Source organism: Schistocerca nitens, chromosome 2, assembly GCF_023898315.1.
Source record: "Schistocerca nitens isolate TAMUIC-IGC-003100 chromosome 2, iqSchNite1.1, whole genome shotgun sequence".
In the NCBI taxonomy this organism is placed as follows: domain Eukaryota; kingdom Metazoa; phylum Arthropoda; class Insecta; order Orthoptera; family Acrididae; genus Schistocerca; species Schistocerca nitens.
The window spans coordinates 103,776,417-103,802,896 of record NC_064615.1 but is presented as its reverse complement, the minus strand read 5'-3'; the positions used below and the strand labels follow the sequence as shown (position 1 = coordinate 103,802,896).

The following is a 26,480-nucleotide window of genomic DNA, read 5'->3' as shown; positions in this document are numbered from 1 at the left end:
TGTCAAGAAGTGCAAAATGGCTAAGCAAGGATGGGTAGAGGGCACAAGTAAGGATGTAGAGTCATATATCACTAGGGATAAGATAGGTACTGCCTACAGGAAAATTAAAGAGACCTTTGGAGGAAAGAGAACCACCTGCATAAATATCAAGAGCTCAGATGGTAAACCAATTCCAAGCATAGATGGAAAAGCAGAAAGGTGGAAGGAGTATATAGAGGGTCTATACAAGGGCAGTGTACTTGAGGGCAGTATTACAGAAATGGTAGAGGGCATAGATGAAGATGAAATGGGAGATATGATACTGCATGAAAAATTTGATGGAGTACTGAAAGACCTAAGTCGAAACAAGGTCCCAGGAGTAGACAACATTCTTTTAGAATTACTGATAGCGTTGGGAGAGCCAGCCACGACAAAACTCTACCATATGGTGAGCAAGATGGTGAGACAGGTGAAATACCCTCAGACTTCAAGAAGAATATAATAATTCAAATCCCAAAGAAAGCAGGTGTGAAAATTACAGAACTATCAGTTTAATAAGCCACGGCTGCAAAATACTAACACGAATTCTTTACAGACGAATGGAAAAACTGGTAGAAGCCGACCTCGGGGATGATCAGTTTGGATTCCATAGAAATGTTGGAATATGTGAGGTAATACTAACCCTACGACTTATCTTAGAAAATAGATTAAGGAAAGGCAAACCTACATTTCTGGCATTTGTAGACTTGGAGAAAGGTTTTGACCATGATGACTGGAATACTCTCTTTCAAATTCTGTAGGTGGCAGGGGTCAAATACGGGGAGCAAAAGACTATTTACAATTTGTACAGAAACCAGATGGCAGATATGAGTCGAGGGGCAGGAAAGGGAAGCAGTGATTGGGAAGGCAGTGAGACAGGGTTGTAGCCTCTCCCCAATGTTATTCAGTCTGTATATTGATCAATCAGTAAAGGAAACAAAAGAAAAATTGGAGTAGGAATTAAAATCCATGGTGAAGAAATAAAAACTTTAAGGTTCGCAGATGACATTTTAATTCTCTCAGAGACAGCAAAGGACTTGGAAGAGCAGTTAAACAGAATGGATAGTGTCTTGAAAGGAGGATATAAGATGAACATCAACAAAAGCAGTACAAGGATAATGGAATGTAGTCAAATTAAGTCTGGTGATGCTGAGGGAATTAGATTACGAAATGAGACACTTAAAGTAGTAATGGAGTATAGCTATTTGGGGAGCAATATAACTGATGATCATCGAAGTAGAGAGGATATAAAATGTAGACTGGCTGTGGCAAGGAAAGCGTTTCTGAAGAAGAGAAATTTGTTAACATCAAGTATAGTTTTAGGTGTCAGGAAGTCTTTTCTGAAAGTATTTGTATGGAGTGTAGCCATGTAAGGAAGTGAAACATGGATGATAAATAGTTTGCACAAGAAGATAAACTTTTGAAATGTGGTGCTACAGAAGAATGCTGAAGATTAGATAGGTAGATCACATAACTAATGAGAAGTTACTGAATAGAATTGGGGGGAAGAGGAATTTGTGGCACAATTTGACTAGAAGAAGGGTATGACACATTCTGATGCATCGAAGGATCATTAATTTAGTATTGGAGAGAAGTGTGGAGGGTAAAAATGGTAGAGGGAGACCAAGGGGTGAATACACTAAGCAGAGTCAGAAGGATGTACGTTGTGGTAGTTACTCGTAGATGAAGCAGCTTGCATCGGATAAAGTAGCATAGAGAGCTGCATCAAACCAGTCTTTGGACTGAGGATAACAACGACAACTACAGCAATCGGCCAGGCATTTACATCATTGGAGAAATGATCAAAGATTTTCACAGCTGCATTATTCACCTGTTTCTCAACTACATGCTGCTGAACATGCTGCCAAACATGACATTCTTCATTTCAATGACCACTTCACAGTTTGTGCCATATAGTTCCTTCCCAACAGCTCCAGCTTTTCTGATTTGCGCAGGAGGGGACTTTCCCTGCAATATATCCTACATTCCTGTGTGGCCTCAACCTTCTTTAGTCATTGCCCTAACCCATCTAGTCCCTTCCCTGCTCCCATTCCAGCACTACACAGCGCTCTGTTCTAACAATACACCCAGTCTTTTTACTTCTCTCCACTTCTGCTACCCCCCCTCCCCACCCCACCTCTTCCACGCCCTCTGTCTAACCTCTCAACTGCACCTAGGTGGCCCACTCTCTCTTCACCTCGTCTCTGCACGCTCCCCAGCAGTGCGTCAATCATCCCCCACCCCTACCCTGCTATCCCTCCCCATCCTTGTCCCAGCCTGCCCCTCTCCTCCTTACATCCACCCAGTTGCCTCTCCCATCATGCACTGCTACTCGTAGTGTAACTTCAGCTGCCAGAGTCTGTGTTCAGTTGTGTGTGTGTGTGTGTGTGTGTGTGTGTGTGTGTCAGTCAGTCAGTCAGTCAGTCAGTCAGTCATCTATTTTTGACAAAGGCCTCGTTGGCTGAAAGCTTATTGTGTGACAGTCTTTTTTTGTGCCTATCTGTAACTCAGCATCTCCGCCATATCCTTTTCATAATACCGTTACATTCCATCCTGGATGTTTCCATTGTTTGATTTTCCCCGACAGTTTTTCTTCCATCCTAACCCAATGCTGTTTTCCTTTGTTGCTATTTTCTAATGCATTACTATACTCAATGTCCGTCCTTTTTTCTCTTCTTTCCTGTGTTTCTCTTATCTCCTTACAAACCACACTGCATGCTGTACTTACGAGCTACACTGTATCAACTGTCTTGCCTACACACATCTGACAGCTACAAGGCCATGCTGATTGTTGGTGCAGCATCTTACATCCCACATTACTCCCACCGATATCATTAATCCTGTACCTTCAAATTGATTACTCTCCCTGCGTCACTCCCTTGTATTTTTGAGTGTTATTTCCTGCACCTTTCTGGTGCCGCATGATCTTGTATCCCATTCTGCTAAGACCTCCCCACACCACACTCCTTCTCGGTTCTATCCCAGTTCACACCTACTAATTTCATCTCATGCAATCGCATCTGCTGTTCCCCTTCTTTACACTTATCCAGCCTCAGACCTGCAACCCACAGTAAATATTTTTTATTTGCATCTTTTCTTTGATCTCATTGTAACTTCACGCCTATCTCAGTGAGTTTTCATCTTTCAATATCATCGTACTCCCTCAGAGTTATCGTATTTTTACCACGTATTTGGGTGTATTTTTGCTAATTTTTTCTGACGTAGTTCTATGTTAATTACGTACTATTTTGCATTTTTTCCACAACCATGGATCCTTGCTCCTTCCATCTGCATCAATACAGAAAAGTTGCCTTATCCCTAGCCAGAACCCAGTCCCACATACTGTTCCTGCTTTGTTGCTCAGCTCATGGAATCCCCCCAAATGACCTTACCATCAAATTACCCATCCTTCCTTCCACAATGACCTCAATCTATTTAGATTCTGCCAATCCGTAGCCCTCACCAACATAGTCCTGAAAAACCATATCAACCAAGTCCAAACCTTCTTGCAAAGCTGTCTCTCCATCCATAAAATTCTCCTGGAACCCATAATGCACATTGAAACTCTTGCTCTCCAGGAACTAGAGCAACAGGCACAACATGACCTCAAAAAACTCTCTACCCTGCTGCTCACTTTGTGCCCCCACCTTGGAGCACCACTGTCCACCAGCTCTACAACAGCCTCCAAACCTCCCCACGTCACCTCGTAGCTGTCAAACCCTGTGTCACAGACTGACTACATTTACCCCACCCTCCAAAACTCCCTCCCACCACTACACAGAATCCAGAATCTAAATAGACCCAAAACACAGTCATGAACCTTTCCTCCAAAACCCTTGGCACCACAGAAATATCAGTCCTTTCCAAAGGCCTCATGATTTGCCCTACTCCCAAATTCAGTCATTCAGGACTTGTTAAAGACCTTCTCCCCTTCTCCTGGTTCTTAGAGTGGAAATACTTTTTCGACACCAACACTATCAATCAGACTCAGCCAAAGTCTTATGTTAAACCAAGCCTAACAGTTCACTCCTCCATTCAACCATGATGCACCCCCCGCTGTCCCCAAATCACCCCCTGTTAACTTCCCAGATTTTCTTAACCTTGAACCATGCCTTGCCATCATTCCCCAAATCCCTCAACATGCAAACTAACCTTACATCTGCAGAAAGAACAACAGTCCACCATCTAAAAACTAATCCCAACCTACCTGCGGACAAAGGCTCCAACACCATTGTTTTGAACTGCAAGGATTACCTGGCAGAAGGACTCCGACAGCTGTCAGATGCTTCCACCTACAAACATTGCCACACTGACCCAATTCCAGAAATCCAGCAGGATCTCCAGTCTCTCCTCAAATCCTTAGGCTCATCCCAGAACCTGTCCCTGGAGTCCATCTCTCTTCTCACCCCTACCACTCCTGACACTCCCTACCTTCTACATGCTTCCTAAAGTCCACGAACCCAACCACGCAGGATGCCTCATGGTGGCCGGTTACTGTGGCCCCACTGAGAGAATCTCTGCTCTCATTGACCAACACCTTCAGCCTACTACCCAGAACCTACCCTCCTATGTAAAAGATACCCACAATTTCTTCCACCAACTCTCCACAGCTCCTGTCTCGTTGCCATATTTATCTCCAACTCAAAGATGGCTACACCAGTACCTCAGTCCATATCAAACCTAATAACCACCAGCAATACCTCCACTTTGACAGCTGTCACCTGTTTCATACCAAGAAGTCCCTTCCATACACCTAGCCACCCATGGTCGCTGCATCTGCAGTGATGAGTGGTCCCTCTTGAAATATACCCAGGGTCTCACTGAGCCCTTTACACCCCTTAATTATCCTCCCAACCATGTACAAAAACAAATCTCCTGTGCCTTATCTTTCCAGTCACCCACCACCTCCCAAAGCCTCATCATCCAGCCACAGAGGAACATTCCCCTCGTAACTGAGTACCACCCAGGACAGGAGCAAATGAATTACATTCTCCTCCAGGGTTTGGACTACTTATTATCATGCCCTGAGATGAGAAATGTGCTGCCCACAGTCCTTCCCACCCCTTCCACTGTGGTATTCTGCTGCCCACCAAACCTACATAATATACTCATCCATCCCTACACAACCCCTGCTCCAAACCCCTTACCTCATGGCTCATATCCCTGTAATAGACCTAGATGCAAGACCTGTCCCACACATCCTCCAAACACCACCTACTCCAGCCTGGTCACAAGCATCACTTATCCCATCGAAGACAGAGGGCTACCTGTGAAACCAGCTATGTGATCTACAAGCTAAGCTGCAACTACTATGCTCCATTCTACGTGAGCATGACAACCAACAAGCTGTCAGTCCGCATGAATGGCCACCGACAGACTGTGACCAAGAAAGAACTGGACCACCCTGTTGCTGATCATGCCGTCAAACACACCACTCCTCATTTCAGTGACTGCTTCACAGCCTGTGCCATATGGATCCTTCCCACCAACACCAGCTTTCCTGAATTGCGCAGACAGGAACTCTCCCTGCAGTATAGCCTTCTGGCCTCGGCCTTAGTTAGTTATTGTCCTCACCCACGTAGCCCCTTCCCTGTTCTCACTCGAGCATGACACAGCCCTCTATTTCACCAATGCACCCAGTCTTTTTACTTCTTTTCTGCTACCCCCACCCCCAGCCCACCTCTCCCCCACCTTCCGTCCGTCCGCAGCTAGTGGTCTGGTGGCTAGCATTACTGCACCTGGATCACGGGATCCCAGATTCAATTCCTGGCCGGGTTGGGAATTTTCTCTGCCCGGGGACTGGGTGTTTGTGTTATCGTCGTCATCATCATCATCATCATCATTTATGACAGTGGCTAAATTGTATTGTGAACAAACTGGACTGTGTACAAATTGGGACTTTGTTCGGGCACTGATGACCAGCGCAGTTGGGTGCCCCACAAACCAAACATCACCCCCACCCTCCGTCTAACCTCCCGACTGCGCCTAGCTGCCCTACCCTCTCACCGCTTCTTCCCTGCACTCTTCCCAGCAGCACAGCACCATCCCCCACCTATACCCTGCTATCCATCCCCCTCCCTGCCCCAGCCTCCTCACCCTCATTCTGTTGCCTCTCCCATCATGCACTGCTGCTGCTGCTGCTGCTGCTGCTCATAGTGTGACTTCAGCTGCCAGCTGTGTGTGTGTGTGTGTGTGTGTGTGTGTGTGTGTGTTTGTTTATTTCTTTGTTTGTAATGTATTTTTGACAAAGGCTTTGTTAACCGAAAGCTTATTGTGTGACAGTATTTTTGTTGTGCCTATCTGTGACTCAGCATCTCCCCTATATGGTGTGTAGTGACTATCTTTTTCATAATATTCTTTCTCAACTACAGTCAGTTTCAAAGAACTGTAATAAATATCATTTTGTCTTCTAATATTTTAATTGTGGGTGTCATTATTTCTTTTGAAATCTAATTAATTTCTTACAAAAAAGTAAATCATGAGGGAAGAATTTATTGTGATACTGTAGTGTCTTTACTTTTTCCTGTTGATACACAAATTTCCCTTTTCTGTTTACAAGATACTCTTACTCCATTAGTGAGACATGGCTTTTTTGTGGCTGTCCTTTCTAGCTATGTTATCTTAAATTGCAGGCAATTGCAGCCCACCTGCACATTTTGAAAAAAGTAATCCACATTGGCTGTAGAATACTTTTTATTAAAAGTCATGACCAGTTTCATGCCAAAAGAAGACACATCCTCGGATGATGGAGATGACCTACTAAAAAGAATCTTTCTCACCTGGGGATGCATCTTCCAGTGGAGCAAAACTGGCCATGACTTTTAATAGATTGTATTCTGCAACCAATGTGGATTATTTCTTTCAAAGACTTTCTAACTAGTTTACTTGGCAAGCTATTTTCAAATAATACCACAAATATAACATGAAATATATTAAATTTTATGTTTGTAATTTTGTCTCTCTAAATTTCATCCCAATCCACTTTTTTCAAGCTATTTTTAAAAAATCTCCTGCCCTGGATTCATCAGTAATCGGGACGGATTCCCATAGTGGTGTCTCAGGACCATATGCCAGTGTATTGTTCATTCCAGTTACTTTCACATCATGGTCTCAGAATCCATTAATTACTGCTAACACACAAATTTATTTTCATTGACTTTTGTTTATAAATACATCACCAATCAGTGGTGTATTGTCTTGGCAAAATGCAGTGGAAAATTAATTACTTAAATCAATTTGTACAATCCAAATAACATTTCCAGGTCGTTTTCATTCTCAGGATCCTTTAAAAAAATCTATACTGAGATCACTACACACCAGCATTTGTTTCTTTTTGTCTGAAATACCATAACAAGGAATCAAGATGTCTAATAAACAGTTCAAATTTACCAGTGTGTATCTATATATAAGTATGATTATAAGTAACATATTTTTTTAGCATCAGCTCACAAACACACAATTATATCTCCTGATCTTTGTCAAAATTTACTTGCTTCAATCTTTCTAAACTTGTGATCTATTTTTATGTGTGTGGTAACTCCCTTCTTTCCCGTATATATTGTACAAAGGTAAATGTCAGTGTATAATCACTTATACCCTGTGCGCGGTTTGTGAAAAATGAGGTCCGGTATTGTGATCTTCAAGGAGGTGTATTTGATACTTAGAGATCTTAAAACATTAGTTTAACACATTTCTGAGCATTTTAAAAGTATTAATGTAACATTTGTTTTACATTGCTTCAATGACAGCAACAGTTTTAAAATTTGTGGTTCTGATTTTTGCAATCAGAGGTACCGGTACAAGTACACCGCACCAGTGCTTACCATCACAAATCAGGCACTGCTTATACCTAACTTCTCTATCCTTGTCATTAAAGGTTGTTCAAACAAGCACGTGACATCTGTCTTATCATGATATTGTAAACTTTCTAAACATACATGAAGCAGGTTCTTGAAATTTTCCTGAAGTAAAGAGTATTCAGTGCAGTTTCAGGATTGCAGCCGGAGGATGACGACTTTTTGCCACAATATTTTGGCTGACAAGCATCCAGCCATCTGCAGGTTGGTGTTTTGCTGTGGATATTGCTTGTTCACATTGCTAACTTTATATCAAAAACTGGCACGGAGACGCATGCACAAAAGCAGGTGCTACATGAGTGACCTCTGTCGAGTTTCATGCTCTCTTCAAATTGCTTCATCTGTGACACTGAAGGAACAATTTAAAGGTTCCCTTCTATGCTTCTAAGGGTCATACAGGCTGTAGAGGCAAGCGAATTAATAAAGACAACAATAAATAACGAGGTGTGCAGAGTGAGATAAGCGAGCTTGTTTGGAGATGTTATTTCTAACAGCAAACAACTACAATAAAATTAACGAGTTACTACCTCTTACCAAGAGCAAACCCTCACTTGTGGCGGAGTCTTTTTCGGGGTCGTATGGCTGCACGAGAAGACATGCACCGAGAAAGGGGATGGCAATGTAGTGTTTTGCAAGTCTAACAAATCCATGGGAAAGAAAGGAAGGAAGTTTGAGAATGAGATAGCCATGCCTGGTTGTCAGGGGAGCCAGTATGGTTGGAGAGAAGATTCGCTTCAGTGTCACACTTGGCAGTAATGTGGGGGGGGGGGGGGGGCAAAGTGGCCGGAAATGAAATGGTAACAAACCCGCCTGGTACTCCTGGTGCTCTCTGCACTAAGTATACTGCATGGCACACAGTAATCCATGTGCTGATACTGGGGGGCGAACCGAGCGTCCAACATAAGACTTTGTACAGCCGTCATCAAGAGAAACCCCTCGAGGGACTGTGGCTTGGGAAAACAGCTCTTCTTTCGTTAACTCGGACCATGAAAAAGCACTGAAACTGGACACAGTGCGAAATCCTGCTGTCCACACATATCCCAATGAAGTGCAGCAGATGACAATGTGAACCATGTGTAATTGCACAGAACGAGCCGCTGAGAACAAGGCTGAGAAGTCTTGCCTCATCAGAGTGGGAGAAGAGTGACGGCTCAGCAGGTGTCACATCCAGAAAGCATGGGACTCTAAGCTCCACCTCCGGTGGAAGTGACCACCGAAGTTGCTGGGGAGATGCGGTGGTACATTGGCTGCCAAGTGCTTTGATGATCTCTGTTGTGCAGAGACCACGATGTTGTAGTCTAAGGGTTGGGTGTTGGCACAGAAGTGGCTAAGGCAGTCTGCCGAAATGGTGTCGATGCTGACAACATGCTGGACATCAGTACTGAATTGTGTGATGTACTCCTGTAGTCTGAAATGTCGGAGTGAGATCTGGTCTATGTCTTTCCTGCAAAAACTAGGGCAAGGGGGCAGTGGTCTGTGATGATTGTAAAGATACGTCCCTTGACTGAAAATCAGAAATAGCAGACAGCTTTGTAGACTGTGAGCAGCTTGCAATCCTATGTGCCACAGCAGCATTGTGCATCAGAGAGCTTAGATGGGGGAGGAAAAAAAAGAGGGGGGGGGGGGGGTGAGCGGTAGCCAGACATTGCCCAAGCATTGCTGTAGGACATCCCTGATAGCCATCTGGCTTGATCTGCCACTATTGCAAGAGGGATAGGGGTGGGCCAAGGTCTGCATTGGCGATATTCTGTTTTGTTTTTTTGAAGCTCTTGATCATGGCCTGGGTCCAAGGGACCATTTTATTGCCTTTGCTTTTATCACCATGGAGTGCTGTAGAAAGGGCTCCTGGGTGACAGAGGCATGCTTACAATGTTGATGGAAAAAGTTGACTCTGCTGATACAACACTGGAAGTCTTGGAAAGGAGTAGGGCATGGGAAGTCCACTACTGCATGTTCTGTCTAGGGGAGCGGGCAGGGGCCAGTGGCAGAGACTAAGTGTTCGAGGAATTCAACCTTGCTTGCCCCGAAAATGCTTTTTTCCTTGTTGAGTGTCACTCCAGCTTTCTGTAGGCGGGAAAAAATTTAGCGTATGTGTTGGTGGTATTGAATAGAGTCCCTGGAGTAGATGAGTGTGTCATCTAAGTAGATGAAACACCCCATTGCAACCCAGATGGTGATGTAATGCACAGTGTCATTCTGAACTTTCTGGGGAGCACTGGATGGCTGAATGAGGAGGGTAAATTCTGCAAGATACTGAGCATATGGGCCTGAAATCTCTAGCTGTTTCACAGTGAAACACATGGCGGAATGGCAGCTGCAGTGGCTGGACCTACTGGAGGTGTCATTGACTGAACAATGCTTTGTTACATCGGCCAGTAGACTGTAATGACCAAGGAAGTTGGCACCTGGAATGGGGTCAGTAATGTCCATGGCTGCAAAGGTCCACAGTAACTCATACAGAAACACGAAATCGAGCAACTGGGTAGGCACACCTAAATAGGGATGGCTGACTTGTTAGCGGCAGTGATTTGGAGGGGAGGGGGGGATTTGGGAGTAGTTTGTGGGAAAATAAGGATAAACTGAAGGTGGTGTTCACGAGGTAGTGGACAGAGGAACTAGTGCATTGAGATCCCTTACATATAGGCACTATGAATTGGTGGAGCACGGAGTCTTGCAGTTGTGGAGTTCTTGCCAAATCTGTGGTGGCACCAGCAAATTACACCTAGATCGCGGTGGTCATCTGAGGGCTAGTTAGAACCATGCCAGTGGGGCAGCTGTTTTCATGTGGGCTGGCTTCATGAGGTGGATGTGAAATAACATCCCGAGCTCAGGCGTCAGTGCTTGGGATAAGGTGACCAACAACTAGCCCGAATTTTGTGGTGTCGCTCATGATAGAGCACACTGGAAAAGTGCCTCGGTGGAAGGAAACCACAGGCATGGGTCTCATGGGTTGAAGGAGGGCAAGTTTGCAGCTGCACAACGGGGGGAGCTCTTCAGAGTTGGCTTGTGCTAGGCATACCGCTCCGTTGGTCAGCTGAGTCAAGCAGTTCTGTAGTGCTAACAGTTGTGTGTGAAGTTTTAACACCTCCAAAGTGCTTGTAGGTGCTAGGTCAGGAGGGGTAATGGGAGGCTGCTAGCTGGAGAACCCATCAGGTGTGACTGCAACAGGAAAGCGAATGTGTGGCAGCAACATTGTGACTTAACAGTGCGAGTAGAATGTCGTGGTATGTGGGGTGGTGCTGGCAAGCACTGTTGTGTAGAAGAAGGTAAACAGGACATGCTCAGTGTGGACCAAACAATACAATATCTGCCGTTCGTTGCAGCGGAAAGGAGGGTTTAGTAAGTTGCACAGTAAAGCCCACTTGTTTGGGTGGGTGGCTGTCAGCTACAGGTGGGGCATGGTGGTCCCTGCAAAGGGAGGGCATGCATGGAGGGGTGCGGGAGGGGAGTGGTGGTGCACGTGGAGTGAGGGCATGTGTGGGGGTACGGGGGAGGGGGAAGTAGAGAAGGCAAGAGGAGAGGGGTGGGTGCAAGCGGGATGCATCCGGATGACCTAATGGAAACTAGTTTTGTGACCATATGAGGTGTGCTAATCAGAATAATAAAAAAAAGAAGAACTAGTGTGTTTCAGTAATGAGACTCTGTGCTTTGGTGTAGACTGGGTCACCTGTGAAGGGAGTGATTTAAAGGTTCCCTTCTATGCTCCTAAGGGGCATACAAGTCTAAAGAGGCACTAATTACCAAAGACAACAATAAATAATGAGGCATGCGAAAAGAGATACACAAATTAGTTCAGAGATATTATTTCTTAAAGCTAATAACTATGATAAAGTTTAACGAGTTACTACCTCTTAACCGAGGGGGGGGATCCTCGCTTGTGGTGGAGTCTTTGAACAGGGCAGACTATGTATAGTTTAAAGTACTTCATTTGGTGTTATCTGGCTGCGTGACAAGACAAGTGCCAAGAAGGGGGACATCAACACAGAATATCCCTGGAACGGCACCTCTACGCCAGTCTAAGGAATCCATAGGAAAGGAAGGGACGAAGTTTGAGAATGAGATAGACTCACCTGGCAGTCAAGGGAGCCAGTAGGGTCAGAGAAAAAACTTAGTTCAGTGCCGTGCTTGGCGGTAAAGGTGTGCCAAAACAGCCATAGATGAAATGGTAGTAAACCCACTTGGTACTCCTGGTGCTTACTGCTCTTCACCGCACTAAGTACTCCAAACTGCACACATTAATCCCAGTGCTGATAATGGGGGACGTGGACCAGGCATCTGGCATCAACTTTGTACAGCCGCAGTTAAGGCAAGTCCCCTCGAAGGAACCTGGCTCGAGAAGGCAGTGAAGAAGATGTGATAGCACTACTCCGGTGAAGTGCAGCAGATGACGACACGAGCCACTTGGCTTGTGTGAGAAGAGCTGCCGAAAGCAAGGCTGGGAAATGTTGCCTTATCAGTGTGGGAGAACAGACTACTTGAATGACAGCTAGGCGGGCATCGCATCTGGAAAGTGTGACAGTCTAAGTTCTACCACTGGTAGAAGTGACCAGCGAGGGTGAGATGCGGTGTTACCTAGGCTGCCAGGCACTTTGCTTATCACTGGTTTTTGGTCATTGCAACTTGTCATCTGCTGCTACAAGTGGAGGACAATGGAAGGAGTGCCACAGCACACAGGTGGATTTGTAACGTTGATACTGTATGTGCACCCTCTGTTGGAATGCAGGCTCCTGGAATTAAAAATTTGATGTCAGATCAATGAAAATTAACTGTTGCTAGACATTTCTTTAGTCACAAGAAGTTTTCTTTCTGAAGATGCTAAAGAAATTGCTGGGTCCCACACCTTACCCAATTGAAAAGTGCCATCATGATTAATAAGATCTTTCGCCAAATACATTTCCACCAATTCTTTAATAATTGAATTCCATAAGGATTTTTTTGAGGCCAAGATTTCTATGGCAGAATAATCTATGGAATAGCCTGTGGTGATACTATGCACCTCTATGACTGACTGACTGGGCTACAAAAGGCTAGTTTGCTAATCATATTCAAAACACCTTTCATGCACTGTACGCATTGTCTGACCAATGTAGGCTTTGCCATACTGCCAAAGCATTTTGTTGATTCTAATCCTCCACAATCCCAGATCATCCTTTGCCAAACTGACAAAAGCACAAGTCTTTGTAGGTGGGTGGAAGATTATTTTGACATAATGTTTCCTTCAGATTCTGCCTGATTTTAATGGAATACTGCCAACATATGGGAGGAATGCCCTGGACTTGGACCGCTCCTTCTCCTTTTGAATAATCATATTCCTTTCTCCTCAAAGCTGTGCCGACCTGATGTGGAGAATATCCAATATCTTTGAACACAGATTGTAGGAATTCCAGCTCTTTTGTATGGATGTTTCCACCAAACACAAAGGAGCTGGAACATCTACAATCTGTATTCAAAGATAATGGATATTCTCCACATCAAATCTGCACATCTTTAAGGAGGAAGAAATGTGAGTGCCCACAAGATCAAAGAGGTGAAGGAGCAGTTCAAGTCCAGGGCAGTCCTCCCATGTGTCAGTAATATTTTGTCAAAATTAGGCAGAATTTTAAGGAAACATTGTCAAAATAATTTCCACCCATCTACTAAGATTTGAGCTCTTCTCGGTTCAGCAAAGGACAATCTGGGATCGTGGAGGTGTGGAATCTGTAGATCACCTTCCCAATGTCACAATGCTTCTTTGGTCAGACAATGTTGTTGAACATGATTACCACCCTTGCCTTTCATAGCCCAGTAATTCAGCCATAGTTGTGCAGTGTATCTCCACGGACATTGCTCCATGGATTATTCTGTTATGGAAATTGACAAAATCTTTCAGTGTTTCAGTTAATAATGAATTGATATAAATACATTTGGCGGAATATCTTCTTAGTTGTGATGGCACCTTTCAGCGGGGTGAGGTGTGGGACCCAGTGATTTCATTAATATATTCAGAAAGAAAACATTTTATGACTAACGGCATGTAGAGTGACAGTAACTTTTTATTAATTTGATTTCTGGATTTTAACTCTGTGAGCCCGCATTCCAACAGAGAGTGCACATGCAATATCACCATTACATTTGCACCTGTACACTACTGTTGGAGCAATATTTGAAGAGGATATGAGACTTGACAGGGGTTGCTCATGTAGCAGCTGTCTGAGTGCACACTCCTCCACGTGTTTCTGGTATAAAGCTAGAAATGCGAACTAGCAGTCTCCAGTGCAGAACACTCACGTAAAAATGGCTGTAAGGTTGTCAGCCAAAATATCATGGCAGGAAGTCAGTGTCCTCTGGCTGCAATCCCAAAACTGATTGAATACAAAAAGCTTATCTTCCTACCTTATTTTTCAATTCTCAGATATTTTGGTGAAATGAGCTAAACACTTCTTTTCAGTGATGTCTTACATATTTCCTGGGAGTCTTCTGCCATTGTAATTTCCATTAGAACTGCCTTCCTAAACCATGACTCTAACCTGAAAATGGTGCCTCTCTGACACTAGTAGTCACAGGGATTTGTGTAATTGTGGTTCCATTATATTGTCTGCAAGTCTGTTAGCTATACATATTCTTCCCTATGTTATTAATGAAAAGGAAGAGCATTTCATTGGCAAAAAGGAGCTGATACTATTATCTTTTAAAACTTTTGAAATGGGATATTCCATGAGGGGGTGATAAAAAGTGTATAATATATGGCAATGAATTGGCAGACATTTTATCTCAGCTGTCATAATAGTAACTTAAGGTTATTGAAATTTGTTTTGTATTAATTGATTGCCTGGTATTTCATTTGGTGTGGTTTTCCACAATATGAGTAATATTCTAACAATTTGAAATTGGTTTACAGCAATAATAAGAGATTAGTGTCTGGAACAAAAGATGGTGATCTTCTTCTGTGGTCATTGGAGAACTACACATTAGAGCGAAAATTGCCAGGTAGATACTTACTTTCATTGCTTCATTATTAGTTTTTTATTTAATTTTTTTGTTTGTTTTATAATACATGTTGTTAGTTGTGTGGTCTTCAGTCTGAAGACTGGTTTGATGCAGCTCTCCGTGCTACTCTATCTTGTGCAAGCTGTTCATCTCCAAACAACTACTGCAACTTACATCTTTCTGAATCTGCTGACTGTATTCATCTCTTGGTCTTCCTCTACAACTTTTCCCCCAACACTTCCCTCCAATACTAAATTGGTGATCCCTTAATGTCTCAGAATGTGTCCTATGAATCAGTCCCTTCTTCTATTCAGCTTGTGCCACAAATTTCTTATCTCCCCAGTTCTGTTCAGTATCTCCTCATTAGTTACATGATCTGCCCATGTAATCCTCAGCAATCTTCTGTTGCACCACATTTCAAAATTTTCTATTCTCTTTTTGTATATACTGTTTATTACCCGTGTTTCACTTCCATACAAGGCTGCACTTCATACAAATACATTCAGAAAAGACTACCTAACACTTACATCTACATTTGACATCAACAAATTTCTTTTTTTCAGAAACGCTTTTCTTGCCATTGCCAGTCTGCATTTTATATCCTCTATAATTCAGCAATCATCAGTTATTCTGCTGCCCAAATAACAAAACTCAAGTACTACTTGAAGTGTCTAATTTCCTAATTTAATTCTCTCAGCATCACCTGATTTAATTCAACTACATTCCATTATCATTGTGTTTCTTTTGTTGATGTTCATCTTATATCCTTTCAAGACACTATCCAATCCATTTAACTGCTCTTCCAAGTCCTTTGCTGTGCCTGACAGAATTACAATGTCATCGGCAAACCCCAAAGTTTTGTTTCTTCTCGCTAAACTTTAATTCCTACTCCAAACTTTTCTTTGGTCTCCTGCTAGTTCAATGTACTGATTGAACAACATTGGTGATAGGCTATAACTCTGTCTCGCTCCCTTATCAACCACTGTTTCCCTTTCATGCCCCTGATTCTTATAACTATCATCTGGTTATTATACAAGTTGTATATATCCTTTTGCTCCTAGTATTTTACCCTAATTACCTTGAGAATTTCAAAGAGAGTATTCCAGCCAACATCATCAAAAGCTTTCTCTAAATCTACAAATGCTGTAAACATAGGTTTGCCTTCTTAACCTATCTTCTAAGATGAGTCTTACTGTCAGTATTGCCTCATATGTTCCTTTGTTTCTCTGGAATCCCAACTGATTTTCTCCAAGGTCAACTTTTATCAGTTTTTCCATTCTTCTATAAAGAATCTGTGTTAGTGTTTTGCAACCATGACACATTAAACCGATACTTCGGTAATATTCACACCTTCCAGAACCTGCTTTTTCTGGAATTGGAATTATTACAATGTTTTTGAAGTCTGAGGGTACTTCTCCTCTCTCATACATCTTGCACACCAGATCTCTCATACATCATGCACACCAGGTGAAAGAGTTTTGTCATGGCTAGCTCTCCCAAGGCTGTCAGTAGTTCTGATGGAATTTCGTTTGCTCCTGGAGCATTATTTCAACTTAGTTTATTCAGTGCTCTGTCAAATTCTTCTTTTTAGTATCACATCTCCCATCTCATCCTCATCTACATCCTCTTCTATTGTTATAAAATTGCCTTGAAGCTTGTATCCCTTGTATAGACTGTCCATATATTCCTTACACCATTCAGCTTTCCCTTCTTTGCATAGGACTGGTTTTCCGTCTGAGCTCTTGATATTCATACATCTGCTTCTCTCTTCTCCAGAGGTCTCTTTAGTTTCCCTGTAGACAGTATCTATCTTTTCCCTAGTGAAATATGCTTCTAAATTCTTACATTTGTCCTTGAGCCATTCCTTCTTAGCCATTTTGCACTTCCCCGTAATCTCATTTTTAGACATTTGTATTCCTTTTTTCCTGCTTCATTTGTTGTATTTTTATATTTTCTCCTTTCATCAGTTAAAATCAGTATCTCCTGTTTTAGTCAAGGATTTCAGTTAGACCTTGCTTTTTACCTATTTGATCCTCTGCTGCCTCTACTACTGCATCTCTCAGTACTACCCATATGTCTTCTACTGTCTTCCTTTCTCCTGTTTTAGTCAGGCATTACCTAATGCCCCCACTGAAACTCCCAACCACCTCTGGTTCTTTCAGTTTATCCAGGCCCCATCTCCTTAATTTCCAACATTTTTGCAATTTCTTTAGTTTGTCTGCAGATCATAACCAATAAATTGTGGTCAGAATCCACATCTGCCTCTGGAAATGCCTTACAATTTAAAATCTGATTCTGAAATCTCTGTCTTACCATTACACAATCAGTCTGAAACTTTCTAGTATCTCCAGGTCTTTTCTACCTTCGCAACCTTGTTTTATGATTCTTAAAATATGTAATACACAACCAAACTGAAATCATAACTCCTTTGATTCTGCAGTACTGTGTAATTTCTTGCAACAAGACATGCGAAAATGTAGAGCATGGCATGTGGTAAATTTGAAGCATAATATTTGTCTCAAGCACGCACTGATTTGTTAATGACTTTTGCAGTCTTAACTGTTCTGTTGCTAAAATTCTTTACCACTTTACCATGACATATATTACCGTTTCTACAGTCATTTATCGTTCACTTACACTCTCAAAACAAAAAACACCCTCAAGGACAAGGTCGTTTATTGACAAGTGAGGTGACAGGTAGTCACAAACTTGATTGATAAATACAATATACATTTTAGGAAGCAAATTCTTGCCACTGAGTGCAAAAACTTACTACTTCATGGCACTGATTAGGAACCCTGCCCCTCCGTTCCTTGATGCAGAGCTATATTTCATAGGTGTATATTGCTAAATGCTGCTATCTTCACTGTGTGCCATATATACATGGCACAACAGCAATGTAAACTCATGGTTAATCCTGAATCATTAGGACCTCTCCTAATAAGGAGGTGGTCCACTGACTACACAGTATATATGCATCCAGGCAGATGGTATAGATGACAGTCAGTTCCCCTTGTCAGCAGGACATGAAGCTTCACATGATTTTGGGCCAATGACTCAAAAAGGCTGACATCATTGTTAATGTTAAAGAATTTATGTTTCTTGTTCTGGACAAAAGAAAATTAGTTCTTAAGTGTATTACATGTGAAGCAATAATATTTGTGACAGAATTGGTTATTCCTACTGTCTTTTAAATACAATATGTTTATAGATTGATTTATGCTTGTTGCATAAGCCCTCCCTTACTTAGTGTTCTTTCACTATTACGTCTTCTCCTGTAGTATTTTTCTGCCTACTCACACTAATATTACTTGAATACAAGTGTGGCTTCAATTCAAAGTTTGACTAGCAGGGGTAAATTACTTCATATCAGGTTGTTTGCAGTCCCTCTTAGATTCTTTATTGTGCTGAATATTATGTCATAAAATTCTCTTTTGCTGTATGTATCTTTATGCTATAATTTGTGTTCTTGAGGCAATATTTATTCAATTGAATTGAGCAATTTGCAATTGAAAAGATCAGTGGAAGAAAGCGCTATCCCACAGGAGCATATTTTGAGACAGTTCATTCTAGATGTCAGACAAGAAGAAGATAAATACAAAAACACAAAACAATTTATATGCCCGATCTTGCTTTTTGCAGTACATGCGAAATTAATTACTACCTGAATGTAGTGCATTCAGTATCAACAGATAACATGATCAGATCAGTCCTTACTACACTGAGGGTTAGCACTTTCTTTTGCTGTCCCCTTCAGTTAGTTCTGTATAAGAAAGTATCAACACCATACTGAAAATTGTTAATGTATAAATAGGCTGTTCTGCGAATTACACAAACCTTGTCACTCTATAGTAGCTCAGCATGTTTTTCCATTCTTTCTAGGTCACCAAGGCACAGTGTTTGCTGCCAGTTTTAGTCCTGATGAAAGTAAACTTATATCCTGCAGCGAGGATCGCACATTCAAGATTTTTGATTTAAGTTCATGTATGCAAGTGTATTCTAAAACACTTGATGAGGAGTTGAGGTTTGTATACTGTGTCAAGAGTAAAATCATTCTTGATTTAATATATTTTTCTATCATTTCCCAGTTTTGATAAATCATAGAAATGACAAGCCTTATCAACATAAGCTGCTGTTTACTTTATTCTTTAATATGTGACTAGTTTCAGTCATAGACCATTATCCAGCACAAATTTTGTTAACCTCGAAATCTTCCAGACATTATAGTCTGTTTCAAAACATGTCCTGTTCTAAAATGGCAGTTCCAGGATGTTGGACCTCTTAAGGCTTTTCTGAACTTCTTTAATTCATGTTGTGGCAGTCTTCTTGGTCCAGAATGTATCATATATTTGTTCAGACAGTTTATTTTTGTCCATTCTGTACAGGTGTCCAAAAAACATTGCCTCATTTTGCTTATGGTCTGCGAGATCCTCACCACAGTCTGGCAGATTCTTTTGTTGCTCCAAAATTTTCATCCAGTCTCACCTGAATTGCACCCGTATTTTTTTGTAGGATTCTCCTTCCTGAGGTCTCCAGCTTCTCTAGCTTGCAGTTCATTGAAAGGCATTCATTGGCATACAGGCATTCTGTTGTGTCCACAATATTACATTGTCTTAGTTTGGCATTCCAGCAAATGCACATTTTGTTGTAAAAAATTTTCTCCAGCCCATACACTCTCTCAATTTTTTTAAATCCGATTGTTTATTGCAGCTTTATCTAGTTCATTTTCTTGTATGTTCTTTACACTCACTTTGGCCTATTTCCGTTTCAAGGAATTTTGGTCCATATTCGTCATTCATCAGTAATTTCATAGTTTGTATTGAGATCCTCAGCCCCCTTGTAAAGGCAGATCTTTCTAGGAAATTGTGTGGGTGTGGATGCTCACTGTGCCTCTGCTATCGAAGAGTCTCGCAAAGTCTTCCACAAAGGCCAGGCAGCTGGCTTTAATTCTTAACAGATCGGGCTTATTCTTGTATTTTCAAGTTTTGATTTTCAAACTATCACCATCTTTTATAGAACACAGGTGAATAGTAGTGATGATAGATGGTCGCCTGTCTCACACCTGTCTTTATTTCAAAAAAAGACTCGGATCGGTTCTACCACGAACTTCACTTGGGAGATTGTGCCTGTTAAGGTCTCATTGATTATGTTTGCCAGTTTGGGCTTGACACCAAAATCCCTGATGTTCCCATCCAGAGCTTCTCTGTCCATCAAGTCAAAAGTCATTTCAAAGTCTATGAAAGACAGCACAATTTTCCTGGAAATCAGCATTCTGTGACAGATGATTGACTTCAAATTCAGGATTTGCCCAGTGCAGGAGTGGCCTTTCCAGAATCCTGGTTGTTTATGTAGGGTCACTCTATCCTAATGAGAAGTATTTTTGAAAGGATTTTAGAGGCAACCAGTTGTCAGCATCATGTTTGTCCCCTTTCTTAAAGAAGCAGAACAATGTGCCATTTTCTATTCTTCTGTCACTACTACTACTACTACTACTACTACTACTTTTATCTTTTCAGTTTGTAATTTCACGAGACTATGTTTTTATTATATTTTATTGTTTTTCGATAAGTTTTGTTTATTTGTACGTAATTTTGTCATTGACTCAAAATTAAATAAATAGACAAATAAAAATTACTGTACCGGTTTGTTATGAAATTCTCTGGGAATTGTTTTTTTGTATGTAATCAGACACACTCGTGCAGTCATAGGAAAGGTTAGTAGATACAGTACCATCATAAAGATAGTTATAATATAGTTAGCTTCTCCTTTATTTTGTGCTTAACACTAGGTTCTGTTCTTAAACAATGTTCAAGCCTTGACAGAAAAGTTCTTTCCCTTTTAACACCACTTAAGTTTTGAAGGGTTTTACTAAAAAAGACAGAGATCCCATAATTGCATCTTAGTGTTGATTAAGAGAATCAACCAGAGTGCCAGTGTCCAATCCAGACATTCACACTTTGCAGCAGATAATACCCATAACAGTCTTTATGAATTGATCTGTGGAGAACAAATATGGAGGGCTGCTCACTAACCAGAACTGCAGGCAGTGTGGTGACTCAAAGTCTGCTGCCCTCTGGACCAAATGCATTACAAACAATCCAAAGTCTAACTGGCTGTAAAAATGTCAAACTTGAATGTAAACTGAGGGCTCTGCTGGCATGTGATCAGTATGCACTCTGGTTGTGTTGATCCCAGACTATTGAAATTCAGAAGCATTAAGATCTGAGCTGATAATATTATGAGTTTTGCTCTGCTGAAGTTTAATGTTGTTCATACGTCTTATCAAATTCTTTGCACTCAGGCAGGCTCGTGAATCATGGATAGAGTTCATATACTCTACTGCTGTGTTCAAGTTCTGGGACATCAGTATTCCAGCTTGGGTGAAAGAAATTGGGTTTGTGGACTGAGGAAACCCAGTGGCTTCAAGTTGTGGGGCAAGCCCAGCTGCTTCTACACTTGCATCTTGCTACACGAAGTTTATCTAAATAGTCAGTAATATAGATCTTAGAGAAGCAACTGCTTCTGCTATATTTATTTAAGGGGAATGAAAATCAGGTCTTGTGATTTACTAGAGGGACAGAATCTGAAGGAAGTCAAGGTGTGAGGTTCATTGTAAGCAGGAAGATTAAAATGAGTAGTCTGACAGAACAGTGAGACCTGTGTTGAAAATAGATGAAAGATATTGAGTGAAAATGATCCAAAATTATGCAACAGTGTGTCCACATTATTATGTGGAGGTAGCAGTCCTCTGTGAAGAGGTATAGAACCTGATGAATGACAGCAAATCCTGGAATAAAATGATAATGGGGATTTTGGGATTTCAGGTGATCATAAACTCAAGAGACACAGAATAAAAATAGATACTAAGCTACAAGGGAGCAGAAGCATCACGCAGATTGTCATAAATGTAGATTATGAGATTTGATTAATAACAAGGACATTATTAGTTTGTTTATTATGACTATAGTTGGTTTGATGCTTTTGACAATTTCTCTCACATCATCTCTCCTCTTCATTTCACCATGACTGTATTATCCCAAATCATTGATGATCTACCTTATATACTCACACGTAGGCCTACTGTTGTGATTACTTCTCTTTAGCACCCATTCTACTACAGGTTTCAGCAATGACTTGTGTCACAATATGTGCCCAACCATTCTCTTTCTTTGATTCATCAGCTTCTTTATTAGGCCTTTTTCTCATCCATTCATCACAGGATATTTTCATTTCTTATTCAATCACTCCTTCTATATAAATAAAGGCAGTGTCCTGACTGACTGACTGACTGACTGACAGACTGATTCATCATCACCCGGCCAAAACCACTAAGGATAGAAACTTTAAATTTGGAGAGGGTGTTGATCTTATGCTGTAGGCACCATTTAAAGAGGGATTTTTTTGAAATTCAACCCCTAAGTTTATGAAATAGGGGAAGAAAGGTTGTTTGAAAGCATGTCGCTATTAAGGCAATTCGTAAGCTAGAACTAAGACAATTGGTATTTTGGTTTCTTGGTCAGAAATTTAAAAAAATATATGTTTTTCAGCATTTTTTGAAATTTAACCCCTGTAGGTGTGAAATAGTGAGTGAATACATTTTTAAAAATAAATCATTAAAGAACTACTAAATATTTTTAAGCTACATCTAGAGACAATTGGCATTTCACTTCTCATTTTCAAATAGAAAAATGCATGTTTTAATGTTTTTGGACATTCAACCCCTAAGGTGGTGAAATAGGAATGAATTTTTTTATGAAAATATTTCATTATTAAAGCATTTTTAAAGCTGAATGTATTAAAATTTGAGTTTGGTTTCATGGTTAGAAATGGAAAAATACATGTTTCACTGTGTTTAGAAATTCAGCCACTAAAGGGGATGAAACAAGCCCATCACCCAGCCAAAACTGCCAAGGATAGAAACTTGAAATTTGGAGAGGGTGTTGTTCTTATACTGTAGGCATCACTTAAGAAAGGATTGTTCAGAATTCCACTCCTAAGGGGGTGAAATAAATTATGAACTGCTTTCCAAAAATATGTCACTGTTAAGATAATTTTGAAGCTAGAACTACAAAAATGTGCATTTTTTTTAAGTTAAATCATTATTGAAGAACTACTAAAGCGTTATCAAAGCTACATCTATCAAAACTGGTATTTGACTTTTCGGTTAAAAATTAATAAACACAGTTTCACTGTTTTAGAAAATGCAATTCTCAAAGGAATTAAATAGGGGATGAAAATTTTTAAGAAACTATTTCGTTGTATTAAAAAAAATAATAAAAAAAAGCTGCCCCTATGAAAATTGGTATTTCAGTTCTCGGTTAGATGTAAAGAAATATGTGTTAGGGAATGAAAGTTTCTATGGAAATATCACCACAAGAACGCAAAAGGCATGGTTAACAAAAACCTTGGACTCCAGCTACCAGTATTGTTTTTTGAGCAGAAGTACATTAAGAAAAAACCATGCTTTTATGGTCTTAATTAGATTAAAGAAAAACAAAACAAAAACAAAAAATCTGTACAGACCATACACTTTACGCGATCGAAGCAGTGGGCACTAAACGAGTCTGATGTACGGCAATGTCCTGTAGCAAAAAATGCCAAAGTTTTTTGTTGTATTTCTGTCCTCTCCATTATCCTCATTTTGCACTTGAACATTTCATGAATTTTTTCTTAAGTCTTAAGATTTATATTGTTGGTTGTTAGCAACTGTAGCTTTTGATAGAAACCCTTTTGTGATGTGTAATTCTTACTACTATGTTTTTTGTGCATCTTCATTCTGTTCTACTTCCAAGATAGCAAAATTTGTCCACATTAAGGATCTCTTGCCCAGTTTATCATTTAACAATCCTGAATATCTACATACTGGACTTACTATTCCCTTAGTTTTCGTTTGAACAACTCCCACATAGAAATAGTCCTTTACTTCCCTCATCACCTATGTAATATACAAATCAGATATCAGCGGTAACAATGAGCAGTCCTGCCCTACTCCTTTCATGATTTAGCCATCGTGTGTCATTCCATCAGAGCTGACTAGCCAGTTTGCTTCATGTTGTATCCGCGACGGGAATGGTCGTGGGGTTGCTGCTAACAAAACGTGGCAGGACCAAACGGGTGTGGCCCACGAACAAACAAGACAGACGAACAGGAATGGAAGGACAAGCAGGACGACAGACAACCAAGCAAGACACCAAGATCAATGACAAATTAATAAGCAACAGGGTCACAAGAGATAACCTCACAAAATCAAAACAACGCCCACTCATAAACGAGAAGTAAGCACACGCTATGTAAACACGATGTCTGTAAGAAAGATATGAACTGACTCAACATGAGTACTAGACTGCCTCACTGAGTGAGAGGCAGCCGCCTAAATACACGACAGGGTATGTCGCTATTGACCACTGGGACCACATGCTCCACAGTGGTGCCCTCACGTTCAACTCGGGGCCAGGAGCGCGCGCAGCCACGGGTTGCAGCGCGACTGCTGCAGAGACCTCTAGTGGTCATCGAGTTCCATGCCGTCTGGCGTGGATTTGAAACCCACGACACTCGGTACCAGATCCCTCCCCCCTGAAACTTGCGCGTAGGGGCAAAAACGCCCTGGACAGTGCCACGGTGGTCGGCAGGTGGGAGAAGACCCAGGCTCATCAACTGCCTTTGTCGGGCAGGAAGGAACGTCCGAGGTATCCATGATGGCCAACGCAGAGGCCAGGGCGTCATAGGGAGCCTCCAGTCCACCTGGTGGCGGGGAGGGCTGGTGGCAGGCTCACGAGGAGGCAGTAACCGGGGGCAGTGGCAGCAACTCGAGGACGACGTCTGTACCTGAAGGAGATGGCTGTGGGAGTCCCACGGGGGTACGCGGGCAGAGCTGATTATGATGGCGGTGTTCCAACCCTTTTGACGTCTACATTGACGTCACACGCTGCCCATGAGTAGTAACGACCATGGTGGGCGTCCAGTCTGCCTAGCTCCTGTACACGCAGGTTCACATGGCCATGCCGGGTGCATAACGCTGAGAGGGCCAGGAGAGGGGGTGGGAGGGTGCTGGCATTAGCAGGGTCCGCAGCTGTCGCCCATGGAGGATCTCCACCAGACTATGTCCGTCAATTGATGTTTTGTGATACACGCTCAAGAACAGGGTGAGGGCCGTCGTGATTGGAGATGTTTCGACCACCTTTGTCAACTGTTGTTTAAAAGTTCGGACAAACCTCTCTGCTGCGCCATTGGAGGAAGGGTGGAAAGGCGGGCTACGGATGTGTTAGATACCGTTGGCCTGACAGAAGTCGTGGAAGAGGATGCCATGAATTGGGGGCCATTATCAGAGACCAATGTGTGAGGCAGACTCATTGCATCTGTATTGACAAACAGTCCCTCTCAAAATATACCAAAGGTCTTACTGAGGCCTTCGTAGACTGTAATTACCCTCCTAACCTTGTACAGAAGCAGATCTCCTGTACCTTGTCTCTCCAGTCCCCTAGCACTTCCAACACTCCCACCATCTGGCAACAAAGGAGCACTTCTCCTGTGACTCAGTACCACCGAGGTCTGGTGCAACTGAATAACATTCTCCACCATGATTTTGACTACCTCTCGCTGTGCTCTGCAATGAGGAATATCCTATCCACTATCCTTCCCACCCCTACCTCAGTGGTATTCTGTTGCCCACTGAACACATGCAGTATCCTTGTCTATCCCTTCTCCACCCATGCTTCCAACCCCTTGCCTCATGGCTCATATCCCTTAAATAGACCTAGATGCAAGACCTGTTACATACATCCTCCCACCACCATCTACTTACTCCAATTTGGGCAGAGGCATCTCCTATGTCAGGGCTTAACAACTGGCCGGTTTTGAGCACGAGTACTCGCGTCTGCTCAGGCACCTGCTCGCGAGCAGCTGCAAGGTCGCGGAGTGGGGAGGGAGGGGAGGGAGGGGAAATGCGCGCGCACGTTTGAATAGGGCCGCAGCGTGCCTATTGAATTCGCGCCGACTGTGTAACGTTTTAAAGTACTACGATCAGCTCGTAACAGTCACTTCGCTGGTTAAGAATCATGTGAAGTCGCCGTTGTGTAACCCCAACCATGCTTACGCAGTTCAACCCCCATTGGGAGGAATTGTACCTGTTTACTGAAAAAGTTGGTGTTGCAAAATGATTAGTATGCCACAAAACGCTGAATTCTTTTACGATATTTAATTTGCAGCGACATTATATGTCGTACCACGCGAAAGACTACGGACGTGGAAAATGTGATTGACCAGATCGTGCACAGGAAGTTATTAAACTTAAAAGGAAGCTATCCGAAGAAGATCTGGACGACGAAGAAAAATCAACTGAGGCAGCTCTCAGAGTGGGTTACAAAACTGCTTTGCTTTTAGCAAAATCCCTGCGCCCCTTAACTGATGGCGATTTAATAAAAGAATGTTTGGTAGCTGCAGTGGAACATTTGTGTCCATCTCAAGTTGAACAGTTTCGGATTGTGCCATTATCTAACATGACCATTATGCGTCGCATACAGGACATGGCAGACGACGTCCAGAGCCAGTTTGCAAATATCTGTAAAGATTTTATGGCGTATTCTCTAGCTCTGGACGAAAGAGTTGATATTACTGGAACAGCGCAGCTTGCCATATTTATTA

At 42.0% G+C, this 26,480-nt stretch overlaps 1 protein-coding gene across 1 annotated transcript in view; it reads left to right on the top strand.

The window, feature by feature from the left end:
* LOC126235774 (protein FAN-like) overlaps nucleotides 1-26,480 on the top strand; it is a 163,455-nt gene that overhangs the window by 99,126 nt on the left and 37,849 nt on the right. Inside the window, exons 15-16 of the mRNA XM_049944576.1 lie at nucleotides 14,752-14,840; nucleotides 18,723-18,864. Of these exons, the coding sequence (XP_049800533.1) occupies nucleotides 14,752-14,840; nucleotides 18,723-18,864 (231 nt within the window). The remainder of the gene's footprint in view (nucleotides 1-14,751; nucleotides 14,841-18,722; nucleotides 18,865-26,480) is intronic.